Source organism: Lachnellula hyalina, assembly GCF_007821495.1.
Source record: "Lachnellula hyalina strain CBS 185.66 chromosome Unknown contig00077, whole genome shotgun sequence".
Taxonomy (NCBI): domain Eukaryota; kingdom Fungi; phylum Ascomycota; class Leotiomycetes; order Helotiales; family Lachnaceae; genus Lachnellula; species Lachnellula hyalina.
The window spans coordinates 1-17981 of NW_022157191.1; the positions used below are offsets into that span (position 1 = coordinate 1).

Here is a 17981-nt window from a genome sequence, read left to right on the forward strand (position 1 = left end):
GGGGTAGGGGAAGGAGGGAATGCGGGAGGGGGAGGGGGAGGGAGTTTAACTGGGGGTACAGAAGGAGGAGAAATGGGGGAGAGGGAGGAGGAAGAGAGGGATGCTGTTTTTTACCGGCTCGAGATGTTGGGGTATAGGGTTGGGCAGGGCTTGGTTGAACGGTTTGTGCTTCTGTTTCTTTACACGAACTACTACACATACATATCCGAAGAACGGGGTGAGAAGAGAAAGAGAAGGGGATTCGAATGAGGCGATGATGATACTTCAAGGTTAAGATGAGGGAAACGGCTGATTTTATGAATAGGTTTTCGAAAGATAGACCCCGGTTTACGGATACGCTGGATGTTATCAAGTTCCTGTGTAAAGATCTCTGGATGCTAGTTTTTCAGAAACAGATTGATAATCTGAAGACGAATCATAGGGTGTGTTTCTCCTACCCTCCCCCGCCCCCTTTTTCCTTTCCCTTATTCCTTCAACGGATATGCATATAAACATAAATATACTAGATAGCTAACTGGCAATAGGGAGTATATGTCCTCACAGACGCACAATTCAAGCCTTTGAAAAGACTCAGTGCCGTTGCAGGGGGCGGGGGCGTGGTTAAAGCTCAACCGGTATGTGCATTTCCCTTCCTTCCCTTTCGCCATCTTAAGCAAGAGGGAGGCATGAGATGAGGGACACAAGCAAGGGCTGACGAGAGGTGTATCTAGTTCCTATGGTTCCCATGCGGCATTATCAGGGGCGCGTTGGCTAGTATGGGCATTAACGCTACGGTGCAAGCGGAGACGGCTGATGGGTTTGTGGCGACGTTTCAGATTAAGAGTGTTGCTGTGAAGTGAAGTGAAAGCTTGATGGGTGTTGAGATGGGAGTTGAGAGAGAGGCATGGCATGGCATGATTCTTGGTGCGGTTTAGCGGCATGGGATTGGCGTTTGGGGAGCGGGGCATTATATGGCGATATGGCAGCATTAGCTTTAGATGAAGCTTAACGATATGTGGGAATCACAGAAATCACAGTGAACCAGGTCCTACTTTTCATGTCCATCCGTTACTTGCATTTCCATTGATTCATAAACAGGCTATCCACAATCCCCAAACAGGCCATCATGCACGCTCTCTTCGCTTCCTCTAGGGATGATTGTAACACGCTTCGCACATGCACCTGCACTCTACTGCACTGCGCTCCCATCTCAAACTCAAATCAAAAGAATGAAAGGGGCAATGTTCATAGTCTAAGTAAGCAAAGCCAATAATCAGTCAAGGGTACAGAGAGATCAATCGGTATACCACAGCCAAAAAGGACAGAGGAGAGGCAAGCAGACAGATGGATGGTTTTGGGACAACTACTTTTGAGGTGGGTTGTGGGCGAACTCTACACCCTTGGCGATGTTGCCTTTCAAGCCTTCCACGCAGGCTTTAAGGAGGGTCTTCTCGCCGTCGTCGAGGTTTGCGAGGGGGTTCTGGGCCTTTTCGGCTCCGGTGGTCTGAGTAGGTGGTTAGTACGATATGATGCTTGGAAGATAAAGATGAAATGCTTACGCCCAACTCAACTGGAACGGAGAAGAAGTCCAAGCCAGTCTCCTTGGCGATTGCATCACCACCGGGAATACCTTTTAGGTAGACGAAAGTAGGGGTAATGATGCCCTTCTCGCCGCTGAGACCCTTCAGGACTGCTTCAGCAAAGCTGAACACGTGCTGTTAGTATTATCTCAAAGCAGACGGGATATGAAATCAAACCGGAAGCCTGCATAAGCCATAGACAAAGTAGCAGATCCGGCACCATCCTTTGCCTTCACAACCTCGTCACCACCAAACTGCACACGCTTGATCAAATCAGCCAACTTGTCGGCTGGGATCTTAACGCTAGGCTTGGCCTGGCTGAAGAGTGGCACAATGGTCTCCCCTGAGTGACCACCAATGACTGGAATGTTGAGGGATTGTGGGTTTGCCTCGCCAATGATCTCGGAGACGAAGGTCTCGGCACGGACGACATCAAGGGTAGTGACACCAAAGAGACGCTTGGGGTCAAAGACTCCCTTGGCCTTGAGAACCTCGGCGGCGATTGGGACGGTCGAGTTGACGGGGTTGGAGATGATGAGGATGTAGGCTTTGGGTGCGACATCGGCGATGATTTCGATGAGGCCCTTGACGATGCCAGCGTTGATGTTGAAGAGATCATCACGGGTCATTCCTGGCTTGCCTGTATGGTGGGTAATATAATATTAGCACATCTCTATGCGCTTTACAATGTAGTAAGGTATACGTACGGGGAATTCCAGCTGGTATGACAACGATGTCTGCACCGGTGAAAGCCAGCTTGGCACCATCGTCCTTGGGGAGGTAGCCGGTGATTTTCTATTTCTCATCAGAACACGATTGATTACTTTTTTCCCTCTTCTCTTGTGGTGTACATACAGCAGGCGAGGAGATGTGCGAGAGATCGGCGGCGACACCTGGGGTGTTGACTACATCGTATAATGCCAACTCGGTGATGAGTGGGGAGGTCTTGAGGAGGAGGGATAATGGCTGTCGAGGTAATGGTCAGCAAAGATCCAGGGGTCCTTGTAAGGGATTCATTGTTGACTTACCTGTCCAATTCCACCAGAGGCACCAGCAACAACTGTAGCTATTAGAAGGGGCCCTAGATGCGCTCGTATCTTTATATTGACATACCGGCTTTGATTCCCATAGTTGCGATTTGGTGAGTGAGGGATTTGTACTACGCGCAAATGTCAACATTACTGTAACCCCGCATTTGGCGATATTGCGCAAACAAGAAATGGAAGATTTGTTTCACGTACCGGATTTGATGATTCCTAGGTATTTGGGAGAAAGCCTTCAAGGATAGACACTTTTCTGATTAAGTAGAATAGACAAGTTGATGATGGTATAGTACAAGAGTTTGACGGAAGTCTCTTGACTGCGTGGAGGGGTCAAGCTTCTTGGCAAATCACGAGGTGGGGAGGAGGGGCTCGAGGGGTACGGGCGTCCGGGAAATGAGCTTACTGCGGTCAACTGTTCCGTTCTTGCGCTCGCTGCAGCCAAGAAAATGTAACTATCCAGATGTTTCCAAGAGCGGAGGATCTCCCTTTTATTAGTTAGGAGAGCTACAGTAATGACCGCATGGGAATCCCCACCCACCACGCCGAGGCTCAAAGCTGGTCGGGATGGATCGGATAATTCTGACGCTTATTCTTACGGTAGTTTATCTTCAGCTGCACAGTCTACAAAGTTTCCCGAGTTCAATCTTCACATGTCGGAAGTTTCAAGGTTGACGAGGCACTCGACCAGAGGTAGGTACGTCTTTATCAGAAGCCAAAGTGGTGGTTGAAAGCACTCATATTCGCCGGACTGAGCTAATCCATCCCTCGCAATAATCACATACATTCAATTCAGACCAGGTTGTCGCAAATGCCATTCCATGATCATTCATTGATATGTTGACCTCAGTATAACTCCGGGAATTGAGTTCTATTCGTGACTAGCAAACACCTTTTCCTCGCTCAATATGACCGAACTCATTCTTCCTTCTCAGCAGCGGCCTTCTTCGCCTTCGCACCACGGAGCTTGCTCTCGGGAAGGTCCTTGGGTTCCTTTTGTGACTTGCGGATGGCGGATGCGCGGGCAATGGCTGAAGCACGGAGATCGGGTCGGTATCCTGACTTGGCTGTGTTGGAGGCGATGGTCTTGTAGGTCCTGGGGGAAACAGAAGTTAGAATGTATCCAGAAGTGATATTTATTAAGCAGCTGGTATAGACTCACTTTCTGGTGGACTTCTTGCCGCTCAAAGTAGTGGTGTGGGATTGGCTTGCTGGTCGTTGTGGGTGCTTGGCCTTCTTGGTGATCAGGGTAACACCTCCATCCGTAGCTGGGGCAACTCCGACGGCCTATTCCATCATCAGTATTTTCCTATTCTTCCCATTCCTCGTGTCCTCAAATTATGCGCACCTTGTCGTTGACGAAACCGGCGTTCTATGAATAAATCAGCTCTTGAACCTCGAATTCATTGCCAGAACATCATACCTTGCGCGAGTGGACGTTGGTCAGGTTAAGAGGATCCCGCGAGAATTGGATACCTCCAGACTGAGCGCGCTTGACGAGGTACGAGTTCTGGTTTCCTGTAATACCAAATTTCAGTCCATGAACATAATTTCTCTTCCGTGCCTTTTCTCCCACTGCCACGCCTCGGGGGTATTTTCAGGGGATAAAACATACGGGAAATCTCCCAGATTAAGTCCGAAGACACTTGAGTTGAGTGGTGTGCCATTTGTGCGGTATTGATGCGGAAGAGTGCAAATTATTCACGTCGTCTCTTCAATATAGTGCAGCCTCCAAATGTTGGAAAGTCGAGTGTGCTACTCGCCAAATGGACCAATCAACGTCGTCCCTGCTTTACCTGGAGCAGACGCGATTTAGTACGGCACTAGTACGAGCTTCGTCACGCATGAAGACTGCGGCGCCTTTTGAGACGGATATGGCATAAAGATGATGCTGAAGATGAGCTGACTGCCCCCGCCAGATATTGTATCTTCAAACCGCTACATTGATCCACTCCTTGCCTGACCATCCCATTTCCCTTTCTTCTTTTCCTCTAATTTCGAAAACGCACCATGGCCTATTTACTCTACACCTCCGTCTTTGTCCTCCTCATCCTCTCCACGGGTAAGACAAGGACCATGCCCCTCAGACTCTGCATCTCACTGACATATATGTCATATAGCCCTCTTCCTCACACGATCCCACTGGCTATCACATATGCCGTCTCTACCAGGCACCTCGTACCTCTACTCCCGACTCCCCTCGTCTTTCTCGAGCGACATGGAAGCCGGTCTCTCTTCCTCTGATTTCGACTTGTCTGGGAATGTCGCGGCTGGTGATTCGAGGGCGGGATTAGATAATGCTAGTAAGAAGGAGATCCAGAAGATTATGAAGAATAAGAGAGTGAACTTTGATGAGGCGAGGAGGATCTATACGGAAGGACGATTTGCGAAGAATAATATCGGACCAGATGGAAGACCAAGGGATCCGAAATTCGTCAGTTTCTCATAGGAGATGGGACATCTGCTCGTATATTCTTGGAGAAGGACTTGGGGATAATTTCTCTTGGAGAACTCCAGATGTATTGGACTTCGAGGGGTTGTTCCGAAATACGGATGAGGCGGGGTGGGATTCAAATACCTTACGAACCTTGCCATCACAACCTCATCTCACCCCCGACTACCGATCTCATTATATGTAGGCTGAGCCACGCTCAGCTGGACTCTCATCAACATACTGGCCAAGATGCCAATACGTTCATTTGATTTCTTAACGTCAAGGATCGAGCGGCAGGCGTTCAGAGCGGTGCCTCTCGGAAATGGATCCGCTGTAATGGCAACTTGTTTACTCGTTTGTGGAGCTGACAGCATCTTACGATGATACATTTTGTATATTGATGACCCAAGCTGGCAGGACAGCTTCAAAGACCTTGATGAAACATATTACACTTGATTTAGCCAAAATCGTGCTTAGCAACTCATATAACCAGTCATGTCTTCTTCCCCTCTCGCTGCAAGGCAGTTTTCATTCACAAGAACAAAGCACTTTCCGGAGGCACTGCACCATAACCATACTTTCGCTACTTCACCAGCATGCTTGCTACATGTCATTACGAAGCTAATTCGCCCGGATACAATGTTTCTTTTTATGTAATATTCTGCGTGTTTCATTCTTATTGACGTATGAGCCAAACGCTTTTTCCGTCTTCCAAACTTAGTTAATAGCTAGTCAGGCTTCTCCATTACCCCTTATCAATTATTATTACTCCTCCGATACAACACTTCTTCCTATGTACGACTACAAATTAAAGCCAATTCAAATAGCTGTCTGCCATATCGCTTCCTTATCCACCCTATTCCTGATCTTATACCCCTTGTCGTTCATTCTCATCTGCACCGTCCAATGCAGCTGCGGCTCAATCTCCCTAATAGGCCTGTACCTCCCCAAATTCATCCTCACAACTTTCTCCCACTCCTCCGTATCCTTCTTCTGTATCCTCACCTTAACTGGCCACATCTCAAGAACCCACCATCCCTTCGCCAGCACGAGCTGATCATTAATCGGCGCCATGGCATCGAAATGATCCTCCACATGCTCCGGCAACAACTCCGCTTCCAAACGACGCCGCTTTTTCTCCGTATATCCATGAGCGCGCGAGAACTCTGCTAGCATGTTGCTTTTCTTCTCGTCTCGGTCGATACCGAGCGCGGTTGAGCGGCGTTTGATCGGTGGGAGGGCACCGGATTCGTATTTCTCGACTGTGGTCGGGGAGGGACCAACGACGGGCTTTTTGGGTGTGAGATAGATGGGCCAGACGGTGGGAATGTCGATGCCGCTTTCTGCTAGGGCCGCTGTGCTGAATAAGATGCCGGTGTTGGTTTCGAAGCATTGGCGAATCATCCTGCCCAACGAATTAGCATGGCAAAAATCAGGGGGCCGAGGGGCCTCATCTCGGGAGCCGATATAAATCTACCTGCGGCCAAAAGCGGCCCCAGGCTCCAAGCTTTCCCCAAGAGGTTCAGCAAAGTGGTAATGATATAATCTTACCAGCGGAGAGGGATACGTGAGAGCATATGTCGCTCCTCGTTGACAACAGCCCCTCCACCAACATCGGCGTGGGCCCCTGCGAACCAGACTTCCAATACATCTGATGCTTTATGCTTGTGCACTGAATGGTTTTCCTTGTCAAATTTCGCCTCATACTTGTCTTGCTCTCGGTCTTTTTTCTCCTCGAACTTATTGAGTTGTTGCTCGAACTTCTTTAGCTCAGAAAAAGAAGATGCAGAGGAAGTCGAAGTTAGTTTGTCGGATCCTGCATTGACCTCAGGGCTTGGCTTAGAGCCAAAGCATGAACTGAAAACCCGCCGGACTTGGCCAACAGTTTTCCCCTTCTCGGCCTTGACTTTTGCCTTTGGGGTCTTATCGATGACTGGGACCTCCGCAGCAGCTGGATCTTGGTGCTGCCATTGGCAAACCTTGAATTTCGCCCGATGCTCATCCAGAGCCATCGCGTGTCTGAAATAACAAATGCTGCTGGTTGGTGATTTGCTGAATGGCAACTTTCTGGGAATGAACCCAACCGAGGCGACGCAGTCCCAGACACCGACAAAATACACATCAACGTCAATAGAGAAAGTTCTCTTGAATTCAGCGCTCATTTTCCACCCTTCCGGTGTATCGTCCTTGTAGAACTGGTATGCGTAGTAAATTTGGGCTTGGTTGTATGCTGGCAAAAGCCCAACTTTATGCAGCATACCGGCCAAACAACGCACCGTGTATGATCCCCTCGAGAAGCCCAGAAGACAAATTTTGTCCCCTTCACGGTAATTCTGCATCAGAAAAGCGTATGCATCCCTGACATGGATTCCTAGGCTGCTCCCAACTGCCATATCAATCGCAGCCGAGAAGCCGCTCTTCAACCCTTGTCCATCGTACGTACCAATTCCAGACTGATAGTACGTGACTTGAGACGGGTCATCTTTCTTCAAGCAACCAACGAAGTTGACGACATTGCTGTTGTCGCCGTCGAATTTGTCACCAGTGCCATCCAGACATATTACAAGAGTCCGCCCTCCAGGATACGGATCGTGCGAGTCTTGGACGGCCTGGATTGTAGTTGGGAAGCGCTCTAAAAATTCTGACTCCTGTGGTTGTGCAGTTTGGTTGAGGGAGTCTCCTGTCCATTCTTGAGCGGGGTACGCTTTCGGTCTCCAAACCGAAGCGTCCTGCTGTGTGTGGCTGCTCATTGTAATTTGTACGACAGATGTTTCCCGGAGGGCGAAACGGCTCCAACGTGACAGCTTGGTTTTTAGAGTTGAGGTAGGTTTGTTGGAGCTTGGAAAAACCCGTAAGCTATGTTCAAACTTCGATGAGCTATCCCGCCAGCTAGCATTACGACAGCAATATTTTAGCTCGAAGAGTAACTAATTAGACTGGAAGCTCTTGAGGAAAGCATCCATGGTCAAAAGCTACCCCTCTCAAGCGGCGCCACATCCGTACCATCCCAAGCTAATCAATCAGATGAACACTGTAGATCTCGGTATTGAAAATCAAAGCAGAACCCCGTCCAATGAAGCTTCCTACATTAGTCCTCATATTTTGCTCACCACACGATGTGACACCGAGGCAGGAGATCACAATCCGAGTACAGCTTGCAACAGACAGCCGTGGCGCTCCAAGCCTGCAGGTAGCCGAGTCGCCGAGTAGCCTTAAAGATTGATAGGGTGAAAGCAACCACTACAGAGCTGAACAATTTAAATGTGTATCCACACCTTTAGTAAGTTGAAGCTATTCCCAATTTCCCATTGAGTCGATACCATTATTTTTAGGGTAGGTCATAAAGCAAGAGAAACCGTCTAGCCTCCGATCCCGTGCCGTCTAGACCCCGCAAGCTAGGTAGGTAGACCTCAACCTCTTGAGGAACAGTGCGATCCGTTCAGGATAAGAGCTAACAGCTTTAAAGTTATGATCCGCGCATGGATGACCCGACTTGGCGGGGAGGAGGCAGATCCCGATCAGGATGGCGCTACTGTAACCGCACGACAGCTGAACACCTACACCTACACCTACACCACAGCCATCTGAGAACTGTGTGACTACCGGTAAAGCGGAGCTGTCTTTTCGGAGTAATATTACTATTGAAACATGCAAGACTACTGCAGTGATTGACTGCTCATGGGGTGACGATTTCTCCTCGAGATATTGTTACCCAATTAGAAGCCAATCGAATACAATCAAGTGAAACTTTTTCTTGCCTCTCTAATATCAACTGCATTATCTTAACCCCGCCTGCATCTTACAAGTACTATTCAGCCTATTCTCCCTCTCTTCGATTTCTTTAGATCATTCTGGGGTAGAATTACTTGACGTTTAAACAGATCCTTATTGTACAGAGTTCATATCTACTATCTCTTAACTCCACCACACAATGCCAGGTCAATTGAAGACTTTGATCGGGTCAATCAGGCGGAAGCCTGCCACAGCCCCCGATGGCAAAAGAGACGACGAGGTAGATCCAGTCAATGAAAAGACTTCCATTGGCCATGACCTAGCTCATATGGGCCTCAAAAATGCGGGAACAGTTGCAACCGCCGTAACGACACTTGCCTCCGGCGCGCCTCTAGACGACAAAGAGCTCCTGCTTGAACACGGTGTCTCAATGCTGCAGTCATTGCCACCCAACAGTGGCCTCAGCCAAACGGTTTCCAACAACTTTATTGGGATGCTATACCATGACCTCCCTCACCCTCCACCTACAATGTCTGGCCCTTCAGCTAGATACAGGCAGCATGACGGCAGCGGCAATAATCCGTGGATCCCAGAGATGGGCAAAGCTGGCTCGGCTTACTCCCGCAGCGTGCCTCCCACCAAGCCCAAAGGTCCAAATCTCCCAGACCCAGAACTGGTCTTTGACCAGCTTCTCAAACGGACTGGGCCATTCCGCGAGCACCCCTCCGGTCTAAATCGATTTTTCTTCTCTTTTGCTACGATCGTTATCCATGAGTGCTTCCAGACGTCCCGTAAGGATCCCTGGATCAACGAAACTTCAAGCTACGTGGATCTGAGTACGATATATGGCAATACAGAAGTAGAACAGAAGCGGGTGAGGAGTTATGTGAATGGGAAGATTTTCCCTGATTCCATCGCTAGTGAGAGGATTATGATGATGCCGCCTGGTGTTGTTGCTATTCTACTAATGTTCTCGAGGTAAGTTGGCCGCTAGGAGCCTACTCCTAGAAGTTCTTAAACCCGAAAATGATGTGAAGATTATGTGCTAACTTGAACTCTTCTCAGAAACCACAACCATGTTGCGGAGAATTTATTTACTGTCAATGAACAAGGGAAATACAAGCCTTGGGAGAAGCTTAATGATGAGCAGAAAGCTTGGTAAGTCCCTATTTTGAAGTGGTTTTATGGCTGGATGGATTCATTTGACATTTTCAATTGAAGGCAAGACAACGATATCTTTCAGCTGTCTCGAAATATCAATGTAGGCTATTTTGCGACTGTGGTGTTGAAAGACTATGTCGCCGCTATTCTTAATACTCCAAGGTAAGTAGTAGCTGTGGTTGAGCTCTATCCTAAATCCTATTGTGCTTGATCCCTCCCAAGCATTATGATACGTCTTATTCATTCAACGTTCCAATCCACATGTTCTCCAGCCCTGGTTGAAAAATATGATACTGACTCGTGGATGTACTATAGAGCTAATTCGACCTGGTCCCTTGACCTGGGTGCGGAAATCAAGTCGGATGGAAAGCGAATCGAGAGAGGAACCGGCAATGTTGTCTCTGTCGAATTCGCAGTGCTTTACCATTGGCATGCTGCTCTTTCCGCAGCTGATGACAAATGGATGGAGACTGTTATAATATCCGCCTTGCCTGATCTCAAATCCCTTGATGACATGACCGTCGAGTTATTCCAAAAGGTCATGATGACTTACGGTCATAAGCTCATGACAACCGAGCCGAAAAATTGGACATTTGGAGGTCTGGAAAGGGGACCAGATGGGAGTTTCAGTGACGTTGATATTGCAGAGATTCTTAAGAACTGTGTATACGAGCCGGCACATGCTTTCGGAGCGCATGGTACTCCTGCTAGTCTGAAGATTGTTGATATCATGGGTCAATTGCAAGCCAGAGATATTTTCAATGTCTGCACTATGAATGAGTAAGTAATAATTCTTTTTCTTGTGGTGGATGCAACAATTGCTAATCTGTTTTCTCTCTTATCAGATTCCGTCGATACCTTAACTTGAAGCCCTACGAGAGTTTCGAAGATTGGAATCCAGACGAGAAGACTGCCAGAGCTGCCGAACTGCTTTATGGCCACATCGAAAACCTAGAACTCTACCCTGGTCTGATGGCCGAGGTCACAAAGCCGGCTATGCCAGGTTCCGGTGTCTGTCCGGGTCATACATCAGGACGAGGTATTCTTGACGATGCTGTCGCTCTTGTCCGTGGAGATCGGTTCCTGAGCTATGACTTCAACAGTACTACTCTAACCAACTGGGGATTCGCTAAAGTTGGTACGATACTTCCGGGAGGCTATGGTGGTATGCTACCTTATTTGCTGTTCAATGGTCTTCCAGGCGCATACACTGGCACTTCTCCATACGCACTACTTCCTTTCTATACCCCGTCGGCAGCAAAGGGCATATTGAAGCAAAACAAGACCATCCAACTCTACGATATGGAGAGACCGGCAAGTGACATGAAAGTTATCGGCATTCATACCCACGAAGGCTGTAAAAAGATATTTGAGGACCGAGAAGTTTTCCGAGTTATGTATCAAAAGGCCATCCGCCAATGCACGGACAATCATGATTTCATGATTGGGTGGGATGATAATAAACGTCACGATGCCCGTTCCAGCATCCTCCACAAAGTATTATTCGAAGAGAACTTTGAGGCTAACATTACCAAATTCTTCAGAACTAATGTCGCCAAGCTCATCAAGGACCATTCATTGAAGTACTCTAATAGCACCAGAAGGTCAATTGACATCGTACGCGATGTCACAAATGTCACACCAATCCTCTGGTTAGCTGAAAGATTCGCTATCCCTCTCAAGACGAAAGAGCACCCAGCTGGCCTGTTATCAATCCCCGAAGCATTCATGATCTACCTCGTGCTGTTCATGTACCAGAGCTTCAACGTCATTCCCGCAAACGAGTGGAAATTGAGGGAAGGGGCAACAAAAGCCGCGCCTGTTCTTCGAGGAATATTCGAGGCCCATTTGAAGACGCAGCAAGGCATCAAAGAAGGCGTAGTCGACTGGCTCGCCAAAGGCAGCGCCTTTGAAGTTGGCCCCGAAGCCGACAGACTCTACCACGCTCTCAACAACTCCAAACTGCCCATTGGAGACCTAGTCGGCGACTGCATCGGCATGGGCGCTCCCGTCGCCGGAAACCTGACCCAGCAAGCCTCCCTCCTCATCGACCTCTTCCTCAGCGAAGGCTACGAGGAATACAAAGCCCGCATCATCGAGCTCGCACACAAAGACGACGCCGCCTCAGAGCGCGAACTCCAAGGCTTCGTCTTCGAAGGCATGCGCCACGCCGGCGTGGTCCCCGGCCTCCCGCGCGTCGCCTCCAGAAACATCACGGTCCTAGACGGCGCGCGGGGGCCCGTAGCCATCAAAGCCGGACACACGATCCTGATCGCGACGTCTAAAGCAGCCATGGACCCCGTGCAGTTCCCCAACCCGGAGAAGCTCAACCCGCACCGGCCGTTCTCCGACTACATCTTGCTGGGCCACGGCATGCATTACTGTTTCGGGGCACGGCTGGTGGGGAGTTCGCTGGCGGCGACGCTGAAGGAGGTTTTTAAGCTGAAGAATATCAGGAGGGCGGGGGGGAGACAGGGGCATTTTACGGTGGTCGAGCATGAGTTTGCGGGGGTTAAGATGAGGCAGTATTTGGATGGGAGTGCGAAGGAGAGTCCGATTCCTACGACGCTTACATTGGAGTATGATGAGTGATAGCTAGGTAGGTAGTTTTGTGGGTTGGTATAATAGTGATAGGACAGTTGAAAATAGTTTTTCTTTTTCGAGAGATTACCAGGCCGTTCCCCTTTTTCGATAAGCGAGGGATTGATCCTCTTTCTCTTTTCAACATTATAAGTACGATCGTTATTAAGTATCGCTGATTATTTCCGAACCCCCGCACGATCACATGAAATGGGTGAGGTGAGGACAGTCATGAAGGATGGTGAATCAAAATATTTTTTAAACTTTGTCTAAAGTCTTGTGGACGTAAAACGCGTGAGGGATATAGGTATAAACAACTCAGAAAACCCCCCACCATAAATCAAATAAATCATCCAGTCATCTAAAGTTACCCCCTAGCCTCCCATAATAACGACAGGTAGGCAAAGCAGAAAGTATGTTATGGTATCAAACGCCTCAGAAATGCTATGGTACCCGGTATCAAAATATCCCACCCATTTTCCTTTCTCTGTAGGAGGGGTAATTCATTCCCCAACGCCAAATCCCAAATGATGCGATGTTCGTTATAATCATCTAAAGCGGTGGTATTTATCATCGCTCACTCTGTCGTCCAATTTCCCTCTTCATAGAAATCCTCCCTCGCTTCCAAATACACCGACGCTGCCTCTCCATCCGCAGCGTTTATCCTGACCATCTTTATCGCTCCTGTCTTCGTTGTCAGGGCCGTACTCGCTGCTAGTTCTGCGACTGCCATCTCGGCCTGAGCTGGAACTTGCATTTGTTTGGACAAGTAGCAGGCTGCTCGTCGAGCTCAGCCTCTTTGCAAATTCCTGGAAACTGAGTCTTTTGACGCTGGTGCTGCTCCTTCTCTTTTCCTTGTCTGATGAGCTCGTTTTCAGGTTACTTCCTGATGAGTTGGCGTCCTTGAGAGAGGGAATTGTAATGCTTGAGACAGATCGGGGTGGGAGGGCGAGCGAGCTAGGCCGACTCGTGTTATTCCGAGATGACGTCGTACCAGCACGTGGTCGGAGACCTCCGCCGGATGAAGGGGGGGGGCCATGGAAGGCCGACAGGGCTTGCGAGTTGAGAAACGGGATTGGAGGACTTCGAGGTGCAGGAGAAATAGGTCGGTTGGATGAAGGTATGGGTGTGCGCCGACCCGATATGTAGTCCAATGCCCTTTGAGCAGGTGTCGGCATTGCAATGTCGTTATTTGACAGATCGAGGCCGTTCGTCTCGTCATCCTCGTCGTTAAGATCGTCGTCGTTGTCGGATCCCTCCGATTCTTCGTCCAGATCCCATTTAGACTTGGGCCCGACACTTTCCTCTTTCGTTCTATGCTTCTTTCTCTCGTCGGCTTCTCGCATGAGCGCCTCAAATCTCGCAATACTGCTGATTTTCTCCTCTTCTCTATCCTGAGCTCGATCGCCGCCTGGTATATATTTCAATTGAAAAGCTCTATCCAGAATAGTCTCCCGTGGCCCTGGAGGAGTAGACCCAAATGGTGGTGCTATTGGTGCAACCGCCGATGCTATGCTGTTGCTACCTCTTGTATGTGAAGATAGTGCTGACGAGCGCCCCTGAGCTGATGTCCAGCCTTCTATGAATTGAGAATCGTACCCGGAAGTTGATGCTGGAGATGGAAGGTCGGAAGGGAGAGTAGGATTGTAATTTTGGATCTGGTTATGAGAGAATCCCATGGGTGGATGAAGCGAACTAGCTTGGGACGAAAGATCTGATCTCCTAGATCGAAGACTAGGCGACGGAGAAATCATCGCTGACCTCTGTGCATGGGGATGCGTATTCGTATTATTCTGACTCGAAGCGGTCCGTTGATAATCTGGTCTACCAGTGGAACTTGTTTGACTCCTTGTCTCTCGAGAGCTAAAGGGGTTTGTAAATGAATATGACGGACTCGAGGGAGTAAGCGGGCTGTCATCCGGTGCATCGGGTGTGAGATTTGGCTTCACAGCGGCCTGCCAATCGTATATATTGTAACGCTCCTCCTGAATTGTTCGGAAGAGGAGTATATTTGCCCAGGGGTCCTTAGATGATGTGAGCCCACCAGTCCTACTTGACCTCCGCTTTCGTTGTTTCTCAGATGTCGAGTCTGGCTTGAATTCGATCATCAGTGTGGGTAGAGATGGGCCCTGTTTTCGGTGTTGGATGTTTCGTATCTCGCAGGACTTGAAGGAAGTAATAGGATGCTGTGCGAGGTATTCCCAATCGCCCTACGGAGCAGTGATGTTAGCATTTAACTGTCCATAGCATGCAAGTATAGTCCGCACCTTGGCCTTGTAGATGGATATATATAGCGTCTGCTCCTGGCTTTCTTGGGCTTGTGGTATAACATCTACCAAGCTCGGCTTCGAGGACGTTGATTTTAAAACTTTGCGCCCACTACTGCTCTTCCCCGTGGATTCTGCTAGGGCATCTATCTGTGCTTTCAAGGGCGCGCCACTTCCAAAGACAACATAACGAGGCTGCGAGTAAATTGCTATTAGAGACATAATCCAAAAGAGGATTGCAAGAAACCAACCTTCCACATTGCTCGCCCGATGAAAGTTCCCCGCTCTGGAGGAAGCGTCATCATTCCTTCCATAACTATCATGTTGAGGGGTAGCGACTACGCGCAATCAATTGTTGAGGTCCTAGTGGTCCCTGGCTGAGATTCCCGGGAGGTCGAGCGCACAAGGTTCAGATATAAAGGAATGCTTCGAACATAATAGCCTCGAGGTCATGTACAGTATACTCTCCGTTGTACCCCTCGAAGAACTCGAATTGCTGTTGGCACCAGCGTCTTTTTTTCAAAGACTAGGAGGCTAGATGGAGAAGAAATGAGGCCCGTTTGTTGCTCGCAGGCGGCAGACTGTGGAGGTAGTTAGGTTCCGAACTACGCACGGGTAGTGACGGTACCAATAGTTCGTAGAGGGGGTTCGAGACTTGGCCGTCCTCGGAATCGGATTTGCCTTCTGTTTTCCCTAAATCAAGAAGGCCGTTCGTCTTTTTTCTTCCTCTTCTTTGCCTCTCTTTCTCTCTCTCTTCCTTTCTTTGTGTGCGGCTCGCAGGTCGAGTGGATCTACCCACCCTATCTACCGCATATCCAGGGGCTTCAGCGGTATGTATTGCGATAAACCCGGTGTTCTCCAGAGTCGTATTTCACGCCACTTGATGTATGGAACGTTTGTTGCTGGTCAAATTACAATCAAAAACGGGCTTCAACCAACAGTATCCTGAACTGCGAACGTGTGCATATGCAGGTCAAATGGGAAAGGACGTCGGCAGCAAGTCTGTGCATGTATCCTGCAGAGCCTTGTCAGTGCCTGTGGAGGGTCAGGTAAGAAAGGTTTAGGCGCAAATGGCAAGCGGGAAGCTTAGGATATGAATAAGAGTAGTACGGTGGTAGAGAGGAGATGAAGAGGTACTTGAGATTTCATGAGATTCTTGTTCAATAATATCATAATAATAATAATAATATTATGGATTCTGATTAATGCGTGCCGGGAAATCAGATGAGCAAGATCTACTCCATTATGATTGGCTGGTGTGACCCCTATTTGATGGTTCCTGGTCCCTGGAATCCTCTTGTCTCACTCAAGAATGGTCAACCTTAGACTCTTAGAGCCGAGAGGAGGCAAACTTGGTAGAAGCTCTTTCTTTGCTTGCTTTCTTTTTGGTTTTTCCTTGTGTGCCACCCTCTCTCCTCTCTCCCCTTTCTCAACGCCACGAACTTGTAAACCCTTCTGGATTTTGCCACTGCCTCTTCAAAGACTTCTTTCATCGTCTCCGATTGCCCCTCTGCAAAAACATACTCTTCGTACAGTAGCTCGAGTAGTACTCGTCTACACTCTTTCTGATACACTTTGCCCACTTTTATAGTCATAACACTTGGCTTACGTACTGTGCCCTGCATTAGTGCCTATAACGGAGTACCTTACCTTCGCAAGGCAAGGCCCCAAACTTCTTCAAGTTCGTCTCCTGTACCACAAATCTCGCGTGGGATGTCAGCCATCCAGGTTCAGGACACCGCAACCCGTTTTTGATCAATGATCAATTGCTTGATCCACTTAGAAGAACGGCAGATCTACGATAGCCGTCTTCATTATTGAGTATTTACCCGCAGGTAATAATATCAATACTACCCCTATCACATGATGCCACAACTCTGGATAATAGCCAACTTTATGGAGGGTAGGAGTAGGAGTACGAATGAGGTAGTCTTACAATCTTCCTTCTGAGCGGAAATAACCCCTTTGAATCCAATTGCCGGGTCCTCCGGATGGTTGTACCCATATGTAATTTACCTACTCCGTATAGAAGCAAATATATTTCATATTACCTTTCAGGGGTAACGTTCTCTTTCCAGCCTTGAACAAATGAAGTCGTCGCAAACGGATCGCACTAGAAATCTCCTCAGCTCCGTCGTCCGAATCCTGTTTGCCTAAAGGAGTGATGCTTGACGCCGCCGAAGAATAAATTACTTCTAAAGGGATAGAGGAGCCATAAAATAGGACGAAGTACGAGCTCAGCATAGAGCATCTAACTCTTCTGATCCTAGCAGGAAAGAATATTATTAAAATCGCTTCCGGCGGGCCGCACTTTGGGTATGAAAGAGGACTAAAGTGATCTGTGCTTAGATAGTATAGTCCCCGACCCGATAATCGAGAAGATCCTATCGATAGACCTTTCTAGGTTGGTCCTTGCTGGGTTTCAGCTTCCCCATCCCCATCTTCGGATGCTGACTGAATTCCAAGCACGGCACGAGAATTCGAACTTCGAATCCTGTCCTTCAGAACAGAACAAACAAACAAACACTTGGAAAAGAGAGGCAAGGCAATACAAAACTCGTGGAACCTTATCACAACATGCGCATACAGTACAGTATGCTCTGCTTATCATTTCTCCCGTGCAGTGCAGCGGGTAGGTAGGCAGGTAAATGTAATCTTACCAAGGACTAAATGTTTTGCTCCTGCTGTTGTTGGCACGGTACGCTTTGTCTCCCTCATGAAGTTTTTCGGAGTTGATTTTCCTGTCCTGTTTGCTCCACAAACGCCATGGCCGCATACGGAAACAGAACTCCCACCGCTCAAGTAGTGGTGTGCCCACATCCCGTGTCTCGTCTCTCCGGCGCTGTCGTCCCCATGTTGCCACGTTTTCCCTCTCTCCCTCTTGCTTACTTGCCGCAGAGCTGGACATTGTTGGAATCCCTGGAATCTGTGCCACCGGAATGTGATCGGTCGCTTGGTTTTTGACGGCTCGGCAAAGGAAAAAGGAAAGAAAAGAGGGTTTCTGCGGAGATTTTCTGATACAGATACCAGTCCAGTGGCCTGGAGTCAGTCAAGGCTGAGAGGTGGCTTGCAGATTGTGTAACGACATCCAATGTTAAATTGGCATCTGAAAGCGCGATGCGGATAAATAGTGAGTTTATTATGGGGTTTTCTCTTCGTGCTTCGTTCGGCATTTTCTTTTCATAGCAGGATTACTCTGGACATAATG

General features: G+C 48.5%; 7 protein-coding genes across 7 annotated transcripts; 3 read left to right on the forward strand and 4 right to left on the reverse strand.

Annotated features, from left to right (window-relative positions):
- TRAPPC6B (Trafficking protein particle complex subunit) lies at positions 1-839 on the forward strand (the record flags this gene model as incomplete). The annotated part of the gene is made up of 4 exons (XM_031148933.1): positions 1-161; positions 305-422; positions 525-614; positions 711-839. Coding segments are annotated over 4 exons (498 nt in total), but the record flags the coding sequence as incomplete, so codon positions are not given.
- Positions 840-1342: 503 nt separating this feature from the next.
- Positions 1343-2688, reverse strand: MDH1_1 (Malate dehydrogenase, cytoplasmic; the record flags this gene model as incomplete). Its single annotated transcript, XM_031148934.1, has 7 exons — positions 1343-1483; positions 1539-1683; positions 1737-2199; positions 2267-2354; positions 2415-2525; positions 2588-2640; positions 2673-2688. The coding sequence occupies 7 exons, from the start codon at positions 2686-2688 to the stop codon at positions 1343-1345; spliced, it is 1017 nt and encodes a 338-aa protein (XP_031004921.1).
- An 829-nt stretch (positions 2689-3517) lies between these two features.
- Positions 3518-4266, reverse strand: rpl44 (putative 60S ribosomal protein L28e; the record flags this gene model as incomplete). Its single annotated transcript, XM_031148935.1, has 5 exons — positions 3518-3695; positions 3762-3886; positions 3948-3971; positions 4023-4183; positions 4215-4266. The coding sequence occupies 5 exons, from the start codon at positions 4264-4266 to the stop codon at positions 3518-3520; spliced, it is 540 nt and encodes a 179-aa protein (XP_031004922.1).
- A 343-nt stretch (positions 4267-4609) lies between these two features.
- On the forward strand, positions 4610-5048 carry YCL012C (UPF0357 protein; the record flags this gene model as incomplete). Its single annotated transcript, XM_031148936.1, has 2 exons — positions 4610-4661; positions 4720-5048. 2 exons carry the CDS (start codon positions 4610-4612, stop codon positions 5046-5048), a joined length of 381 nt encoding a protein of 126 aa, XP_031004895.1.
- Positions 5049-5852: 804 nt separating this feature from the next.
- Positions 5853-7783, reverse strand: YEL023C_0 (Uncharacterized protein; the record flags this gene model as incomplete). The annotated part of the gene is made up of 2 exons (XM_031148937.1): positions 5853-6438; positions 6585-7783. The coding sequence occupies 2 exons, from the start codon at positions 7781-7783 to the stop codon at positions 5853-5855; spliced, it is 1785 nt and encodes a 594-aa protein (XP_031004894.1).
- Positions 7784-8964: 1181 nt separating this feature from the next.
- ppoA_1 (Psi-producing oxygenase A) lies at positions 8965-12518 on the forward strand (the record flags this gene model as incomplete). Its single annotated transcript, XM_031148938.1, has 5 exons — positions 8965-9743; positions 9831-9923; positions 9987-10088; positions 10242-10706; positions 10772-12518. The coding sequence occupies 5 exons, from the start codon at positions 8965-8967 to the stop codon at positions 12516-12518; spliced, it is 3186 nt and encodes a 1061-aa protein (XP_031004897.1).
- A 590-nt stretch (positions 12519-13108) lies between these two features.
- LHYA1_G003973 (uncharacterized protein) lies at positions 13109-15096 on the reverse strand (the record flags this gene model as incomplete). The annotated part of the gene is made up of 3 exons (XM_031148939.1): positions 13109-14716; positions 14774-14968; positions 15025-15096. 3 exons carry the CDS (start codon positions 15094-15096, stop codon positions 13109-13111), a joined length of 1875 nt encoding a protein of 624 aa, XP_031004896.1.
- Between the last annotated feature and the right edge of the window lie 2885 nt (positions 15097-17981).